General features: G+C 34.7%; 1 protein-coding gene across 2 annotated transcripts; it reads right to left on the bottom strand.

Annotated features, from left to right (window-relative positions):
- Positions 1-1,342: 1,342 nt before the first annotated feature.
- LOC125845095 (telomere repeat-binding factor 1-like) lies at positions 1,343-7,557 on the bottom strand. 2 transcript variants are annotated; one of them, XM_049524515.1, is made up of 7 exons: positions 7,367-7,557; positions 6,253-6,429; positions 5,863-6,080; positions 5,267-5,351; positions 3,969-4,052; positions 3,458-3,808; positions 1,343-2,032 (listed from the first exon to the last, which is right to left on the bottom strand). In XM_049524515.1, exons 2-7 carry the CDS (start codon positions 6,400-6,402, stop codon positions 2,018-2,020), a joined length of 903 nt encoding a protein of 300 aa, XP_049380472.1. In that variant the 5' UTR covers positions 6,403-6,429; positions 7,367-7,557; the 3' UTR covers positions 1,343-2,017. The 2 variants fall into 2 exon arrangements, with proteins under 2 accessions (XP_049380472.1, XP_049380473.1); XM_049524516.1 differs by having other exon boundaries at positions 6,253-6,481; positions 7,367-7,554.
- Positions 7,558-9,210: the final 1,653 nt, after the last annotated feature.

Genomic DNA, 9,210 nt, shown 5'->3' with positions numbered 1-9,210 from the left:
AAAAAGTGGTAGGTGAATTTGTTGAAGAAGAAGAGAAGAAAGTTGAGGGTATAGGGGTGGGGNGGGGGGGGGGGGGGGGGGGGGGGGGGGGGGGGGGGGGGTGAGGGGGGAGATGATTAAAGAAGACATAATTTTTTTTCCAGAATTGATTTATTTTAAAAAGGAGAAAAAAGACATAAAGTCACCATTGAAGTTGTCTCGAATTTTCAAAAAAGACCTCTTACCTTTGCGGGTGTCCTATTACCCCACAAAACTATTTCCAACAACTATAAATACACCATTTTTACAACTTTTATATTCTCATAGCTTGTGCGTGTGTTTTCTTACTCGTTTAATAATGAATTGGATAAACTCCTAACTCACTCACATTTTGATCCTCAAAATCTTCTAGGTCAAGTCCAAATGAGTACAAACTCAAAAACTTCAATGTAAATGGTTACATTAACTAATTTGGGTTTAATAGATATAAATTGTTCGTGAAAATAGTCTTTGACGAGTTGTTGCATTGTTGAGGAAATAATTCAAAGTCATTGAGATTATTTTGGAATTTCAATTGATGGTTTCTTTTAGCGTCGTACTGTAGTAACTCTATTTTTTGTTTTTGTTGCAAAAGACGGAGATGGAATGAGCTAAAATGGAGTTTTTGCAAAGGTGGAAAATGAAAGATTTTGGATATGAGATTTTTGTGGAATCCTTCGTTTTCACTGTTTACATAACAATGAAGATTTTCACTTAGGAATCATATAAAATCTTCTTAAATTCTTAAGTAACTATGAAATTGGTCTTCAACAACCACCATGAAAGACATTGACCAAGAAATCCTCTGTTTCTTGAACTTTTTTAGAAAATGGAGGCTTATAATCTTGCTACGTGGCATTTTAGATTGGTTTGGGGGTGATTTTTTTCATTCACGCGCCCCCAATATGTGAGATTACACCTAGTTTGAGAATGGGTTAAAATGGTGTATTTATAATTGTTAGAAATGATTTCGTGGGATAATAGGACACCCGCAAAGTTAAGGTGTCTTTTCAAAAATTCGGGACAACTTCAGTGGTGACTTTATGCCTTTTCTCTTAAATTTTTTTAATGTTTTTAAATATAAAATATTGTATTTATGCACATAAAAGCGAGTACAATCATACATTTTTCCAAGTTAATAATAGCATTCATGCCACATAGATTCGGTAATTGGTCAGAGGGGTTTTAAATGTGTTCTATTGAGTTTAAGAGTTCAGATGAAATAGTGATGACTAATGAGTATGAAAATCCATAATACAAACTCATACAAATACAAAGGTCCATTAGACTATTTCGCTATTTTAATATAATAAACAAGTAAAAATAGACAGAAAAAGTAACACTCTGATTTCGGTATTAGGAATATAACTTTGAATACTTTTTAGTGCTAAATATGCATACCTGCTTAAATAATCAATTCAAATAGGTAAAAAATAAAAGATTCCTGTAGTACATGGGCTGTTTTGAAGTATTGATTTCTGTCGAAGGGATTTGAAATCATAAAAGTAGATTGAAAAGAATCCACCACATATAACATATATATATATCTGAGATATGTCCAAGCTTGTCTCCTGAACTAATTTCATAATTTTCTTCTTGATTCCCACTTACTAGACATTGGCCAGAAACTACTTTAGACTAATTTATTCTCCTTCCAAATCCAGTTCAAATAAATAATAAATCGTCGTACACTAACAATAGAGCATCCAGTACATCCATGCATTAACAACCCCCTTCCCGGGGTTATTCCTGTTCCTCGGGAACTCAGCTAGCAGAAACGGTTACGGTTAAAAAGGAGACATCTGATTTGGTTAAGTCCTCTGGTGAACAGGAAACACACTGATACAATCAAAAACCCTTTTACTACTAACAACCCAGTAGATTACACTTAGCATGAAACTTGTTGCCGTATGTACAAGCTGTGAGGATACAACATCAAACTGGAATGGGATCTAGCAATTCTCTAACTCGCACATCCACCTCACCTCCAAAGGAAAGATCAAGCATGTATCATCTAGATATTAGAGAGACAATCAGAAAAAGAACCAAGAAATAATAGTGTAGCAGGCTTTGGACATAGTACATCAGTGAGGATAATCAATTTGCATCGAGCCAGTGTAAACATCTTAAGTGAAATTCCATCAACTCTGTAAAGCACCTAGTGTAGATAGGTAGTAGTTACCTAACTAGGGTAGCAGATAAATACAAACATATCAATACTTGTCTGTGTCTACTTTTATTTTTATTTTGCTCTCATCGAAGCATTGATGTCAAGTTAATTTGTCATCCCAACAACCTGCTGTAATCAACAAGATCAACAGAGATACCAAATGAATCAGCTACTAAAAGAAAACCACCCTTCCCCTCCCCAACAAAGTAAAAATGAAAAATCTCATAGAAAAAGAAACACATTGAGAGCTTAGAAATCTCTCATGCAAAATTAGAAGAGATAAATGTCAAAAATACACCTGAACTATCTCTTTTTTTGAGTTTCATACCTAAACTATCGGAAGTGTGAGTTTCATACCTAAATTTTCACTTACTAGTTTGAAAAACACACCTCAGTGGTGTGTGTAACACTCTCTTTTATAAACTCAGTTGTTATTTTGCTAAAACACAAATTTTACAGTTTCTAAACCTTTAGGTGGCAATATATCCAAAATAAATCAAATTCAATTTCGTTTACAAATAATATCAAATAAATTTCCAGAACTAAAAACCAATTTTGTTCTGGCTAAAAATATTGATTTTAAGAAATCATACAAGGTACTTGTTTGAAAACCTTAGAGAAGGATAGAAGAGAATAATTAGTTAAGAGATTAGACTAGAAGAGCGAAGGAAAAAGTTTCAACCCGCAACCTGCCCCGCTAAATTTCTTAAAAAATTGTTTCAACCCACCCCGCCCTGCCCCGCATAGACTGAGACCTGCCCACCCCATGGCCATCCTAGATGCAATTATACTATCCAGAGCTAAGTGAAGCAGTTCTCTATACAAATTAGTCAAAATTTAACATTGATCAAGAGACGAGCTGAAACAGAAGCTAATGAGGCCCAGAGAAAGATTATGCCGGTTGAGGCACAAATATTGCTACCCACTCCTATATATTCCTCCAGGTTTCACTTGAGACTTGTTAAGATGAGGTCTTAAGAAGCAAGATTTATATTTAACTTAGAATATCTGTTTTTAAAACTTGTACCATAGTAGATTAGAAAAATCTTGTTACAAGTAGAGTGAAGGGGAAATGATAAAGATTACGGATCTACACGATTCCTGTTAGTTAAAAAATGCTCTCAAGCAATGATTTCTAGACACTGAATCAATAATGGTTCCACAGATAAGGAAGAACATATTCTAACAACAATAAAATGAAAGATAGGAAGGAGAGACAAGTAAAATTATAGACAGTGACAAAATAATTGGCATAAAAGGATGTCTTACCATCCTTGGGGCACTTCTCCCATGTAGTGTCTTCTTTGCAGCTACTGAAAAGGCTTGTGCAGCTTCAGCATCAGCTTCAGCAGCCTCAGCCTCCCTACCAGCCTCCTCAGCTTCAGCTATGGCTTCTTCTGCTTCAGCAACCGCTAGTGCAGCAGCAGCTGCAGCCTCTTGAGGTGTCATGTTCCTCATTTTAGCTAGCTCTAAATCTATCTGAGATGTACTAAGCATGTTCATATCATCCTGATCAATCTTGGGGAAGATCCTCTGCCTGCTGTCCAAAAGTGTAATGGACAGGTTTCTTCTACTGTCAGATGGTGTTGACGTAGGTACTATTCTATACCTACGCTTCATCTAAAAGAAAATATACTATTATGATCAATCAAGAAGAAGAAAAATTACTAGGCATAAAAACACTTGAATCCAATTCCAATTCTGATTGTATTCACTCTAGGGTTAGGTGAGAGGATCAATAAGCCAGTAACAGAGATGTCAGGTACACAATAAAAATCACCTTGATAAGCTTCCCAGTTGCAGTTAAATACTTCAGTTTCCCGGACAGTAGCCTTTTAAAATTTGGAGGTGCCCAGTACTGGTCCTAAAAGAATAGAAAGAGTGGAGCATTCAATAGAATAGTCTGACAGATGCAGCCATAAATTCTGGTTTTGATATGAACTAAGATTCAGCAATCATGACATTTACACATCAACTAAGATTTGTAAGATGTCTTTTGATGTCACCCAATTAAACATAAATGTATTAACCAAAAATATGCGTACACCAATCGTAGATCATTGAGAACCTGATCAATAAAGCCACTACATAGGGGATGAGATAGACAAAATTATCCCGTGGACTCAGCTATCTCATGGGATTAGTTATCCCACCATATATATGGTACAACTTATCCCATCATTTTTTTTTGAGAAGGTAACGATTTGTATTATAAATCAGTACTTATGTAGTACTGAAAGCCCCTTTACCTTATCCCATCATTGTAGTACAAATGATGGGATAAATAATGTTAGGACTAACTAATACCCCTAACCAAACGTAGAATAAAATAATCCTACGTTTTGTCCCGGGACTATTATTCCTTATCCCTCGTACCAAACATCCCCTTAGTATAAGGAAATCACAATCATACATTGAGAAGAAATTATTAGTCTAGCAGTATCAGATTTATATTAGACTCATGCAACCTCATGTTCTGCATATACTAAAGCAGACACCCTATTGAACATACATGTATTGACCGGAGTACTTGGTGCTGCCGACAGGGTGCATTAGCCCATAAATTGTTCAGTGAGGACTTCACTAGCAGAGCCTAACACCTTGTTCTATGGAATCAAGATCATCTGTTCAGAAGCAAAAAAGTTAATGTGGCCCTATCAGACCTATGTGCACTCGATGCAATCTAATATTCTGCATATACTGACCAGATGCTACACTAGGACCCCCATTGCACTGTATTTATTCATCTAAACTGTTACTTCTAACAGTCAAGAGTTTAAAATTAAAAAGAAAAACAATATTAGGAAAAAAAAACTTCACGCACAAACTGTGAACAAAGAACTTAAGAGGTTTGATGATACTGAGGCTTACGAGTCCTCATAGTTAAAAAATACAAGAAGAACAAACATCGTTCATAATGTTGCTATCTGCACAACAAGAATCAATACCTAAAATTCAGTCCTTTATAGGTCTCTGAAAATTTTGTAAGATTTCCCTGCATGATAATTAATGATTGGTACTCTAGATTATATCTAGTTACTTTTTCTACAAGAAAGCACTAAATAAGAACACACTTACCTCTATGTATTCAGCTATTGTGGTCTTGTTGGAACCACCTGGCTCCTTCAAGGTGTTTATAGCCTCCATTATAAGATTATCCAACCTATAATATTATCAATGCAGCAACTATGAGAGACAATCCTCATTCGAAAGTATGAAAATAAGAATAATATGTGATCCCATCAAGACAGGTAACATTATTTCATACTGAGTAAAGAAAAGGAAAACTCAATGAACCTCTTTGTAGGTAGCCAGCATACACTTAAAGCTGAAGAATACAACCTTACCAGTTTCAACAAAAAAAAATACATATAGAAGTATCATATGCATGTTATATTTAAACAAAGCACTTGCTGGTTTCCAACATGTTTGACAAAGAAAACAAATATGCACTTCAGAAATCAAATTGGAGCATTTCTAAAAAAACTTTAGGAAAAAAATTGTTTCCCAAATATTTCTAAAAAGCTTCTCCAACAAATATTTCTAATAAACATGCAAATGCCACCTAAGAATAATAGGACATGCAAAAACCAACAAGAAACTATATCATAAGCACCATAAAAACTAAGCGACTATCACAAAGAGCTACGCTGCAACAATCAGCAGTGCTAAACCTTATCATAGATCGTTTTGAACCATGTGCCTGAGGAGATCCACTAGAAGTTGTGGCAGGCCTTGCTTCAGCTGTTTCCTCATCACTCTCTGCAGCAGTAGTATCAGTCATAGGACTCCCATCTTGTTTAGGTGCCTGTCTCATCTTTTTGACAGCCAACCTTGCTTGCTCCCGAGAACCCCAACCGTTTGCCATCACAGTCATGTTCCTCCACTTATCCTGAACAGCATCAATACATATGAATAGGCAAGCATATCAACACCCCATGCATAGATAAGAAACTTAAAATAAGACTAGACCATGCAGCTATCATTTGGTTTAAATAACTTCCAAACTTCCTCTGCACCAAATATAATTATCTAATGGAAAAAATGATAGAAGGAACCCCTACCTTGAGATCTACATTTGAACGCAAACACAATACTCCACTAAATTCTGGATCCTTGAGAATCGTGCGCCATTTACCTGGCCCGTGCTTAAGTATCCCAGCTTTAAGAGCAGCTTCTTCTTCTGAAGTCCACTTCTGCTTAGGTGCACCCATCAAAAACTGAGGAAACTTCAGAACAACCTACTCAAAGGACCCACAAAAATGTATCAACAGACCATCCGAAGAAGATAAACTGCACCATATATAAGACGGTTAATGGCTATCATGCATCTGGAAAGCCAAATTAGCTTGAATAATAAACATGAAGAAATAATAAATCGGCTTCATTTGGAGAAAAGCAGATGCATATATAGTTAAGTTAACCTTAATAAACATAAATCTTGATGAGGATGCCATTCATTGCATAATTGCATAGAATGAAACCTGGTGTTAGAGAAGTACGTACTAGATAAATTCATGGCTGTTAAACATGTTTGTGATTTGTACTTTGGAATTAGAAAGGTACGCGTTACAATAATCATGTCACTTAAACTTGTTTGCTGCTAAATCTTCCCAAGTCCAGGAAAAAAGAGAATGATCTAACACCTAAAAGGCCAAATGTTTTATCCATACTACTGCCTCTTTCCTTCAGGTGCATTTGCGAAACACTTCAATCTAATTCCTATTATCTTTCAAAATCAAATTAGAGAAGTTTCAAACGCACAAGAAAAGAGACAACCAAAACAATACATACAGTTAAAGAACGAACTGGGTAAGTAAGCCTTTCAAGATGATATTAGATTTGTAGTCCCAACACGTCTTATGCGAGTTTAGCCAGTTCCAAGTCTGGATAAAGCATGAAACTTGACAGCATAAAAAAGGTTCAACTATAATGATTCCTCAGAAAATCATTCCAACACTGGAATGTGAGCTTCATAAAACGTAAAAGAGTACTACAACCCATGTAAAAATGGTCTATCTATGATTAACAGAGTAGAATGGATATACAATAAACTAATCCAGTAATGGGACAGAATCATACATCTTTTTTTAGCTAAAAATAAGCACAATTTCACATTCTGTTAGCCAAACTTTCAACAGATTGAAGAAAATATAAAGTATGGATTAAAAAACAGACCTGTTGATCGCAATTGTATATTCAAACGGATAATCTACAAAATAGCAGTACATGAACATAAATCGATTGAGTATTCGAATAGCGGGATCTAGCTATAATCCAATTTGTGGAAGATCGCAAACCGAAACCCTACCTACATAAAAATAATTGGGAATTTATTACAACGGACTTCTTCACACATACGTTTACGGAAGTTATACGCATATCTTACCACTATATTTTTTAATAGAGTTAGCTCAAATAAAATAATTTTGATATAAAGGAAGAATAGAAATATGTAACAACAAATAAGGGAAATAGTGTATCCCTAAATGAAAGAATACGAATAACAATAAAATGATTTTAGTTAGTAGTTGAAATTCAGTAAACAAATTATGACTGAGATAAAAAAAAATTGAATAACATCAATACAACTAGTATAACGATAAATACTAACAAGTCTGAATCGACGAAAGCTAGAAAACACTTCACTAGCTACTAATCTTCTATCCTAATACGCGATTCCACACCTTTTTATCTGAGGCATGTCCTCGGTAATTTGAAGTCATGTCATGTCCTGTCTAATCACGTCTCCTCAATGTTTTTTTGACCTATTTCTACCTCTTCTTGTGCCTACTACATTCAACCTCTCGCACCTCCTTATTGGAGCGTATGCGTATCTCCGCTTCACATGTCCAAAACAACGAATTCTCTTTTCTCTCATTTTATTCACCAAAAGGTCACTCCTTATTTATTCGGTGTAACCACATTCCTAATTTTACCGTTCTTAATACATGTCATAATTTAAAACTTATAATTGAGATCTAATTAATTTAATATAAATCGAGAATTGTGGGATTGTAAAATATTTTAGAAGTAAATATGTGAAAGCAATTAATTATATTAATCACAATTAAAACTTTTTTTAATTAATGGAATCTCAACTATTTACTTAAATTATGACATGTACTCTTAATTCAAGTGAAAACTTGAGGAAAATAAAGAGAAGAAAAATGAAGAGGAGTCAGATTCAAATTTGAAAAGCTCTCTTCTAGTGTGTTTCTTCTTTCCACTTTTAGAATCAACTAGTATCGTCTGTTCCTTGCCGAACATTATTAAAAAAATCATATATATATATATATATATATAGAACCCTCAATCCGATGATGTGGCTCCACCATAAGCAAGAATTATCTTTTTATCTATTTATTTCCAAAATTACCCTTCCCCTCTACATTAACAACGCCGCTTCAGCCTTCAACAACCGCTTCTCCAGTTCATTGTTTTACCACTCTTGCCGCTCTTCATAAACGTTATGACTTCTTACAACAGCTGACTTGCCTAGTGGTGCCCTCACAAAGCATAATTTCATAAAAGTCACAACCTTACAAAAAAGTCACAACTTTTCATAAAAGTCGCAATTCTTTAGAAAAGTCAGTACTCTTCATAAAAGTCACAACTTTTCATGAAAGTCACAACTTTTCACCAAAGTTACAACTTTTCAAAAAAGCAACAACTTTTCACAAAAGTCACAACTTTTCACCAAAGTCAAAACTCTTTATTTTTCATTCAAACATTTTGAAACCCAACACTTAATTCCAAGGCACCAAAAGAATAAAGAATAAACAAAGAAAATTGATTTCAATTGCAATGCGACATTACTACTCTTGCATCTCTCAGTCCACAACTCATAACGCTACTTGAATGGTTGAATTCATTACATTAGGTTCTTTAGTAAACAAAACTTCTATTTTTGCGACTATTATTTGTAGGTTTTTTTCCTCTATAGGGAAGTCGAGTTTAAATACATAAGCTTCTTATGAATTGAGTTTCGTTCTTCAAATTTTTCTTCATCCTATTTCATG

The sequence above is a fragment of the Solanum stenotomum genome, chromosome 11 (genome assembly GCF_019186545.1).
Source record: "Solanum stenotomum isolate F172 chromosome 11, ASM1918654v1, whole genome shotgun sequence".
Classification (NCBI taxonomy): domain Eukaryota; kingdom Viridiplantae; phylum Streptophyta; class Magnoliopsida; order Solanales; family Solanaceae; genus Solanum; species Solanum stenotomum.
This window is presented reverse-complemented; position numbering and strand designations above follow the sequence as displayed.

Coding starts and splice junctions, on each gene's coding strand:
- LOC125845095 (XM_049524515.1), bottom strand. CDS start 6,402: ATGGGTGCACCTAAGCAGAAGTGGACTTCAGAAGAAGAAGCTGCTCTT. Junction 6,081..6,252: donor GTTCAAATGTAGATCTCAAG/GTAGGGGTTCCT, acceptor GATGCTGTTCAG/GATAAGTGGAGGAACATGAC. Junction 4,053..5,266: donor CAATAGCTGAATACATAGAG/GTAAGTGTGTTC, acceptor CTATTCTTTTAG/GACCAGTACTGGGCACCTCC.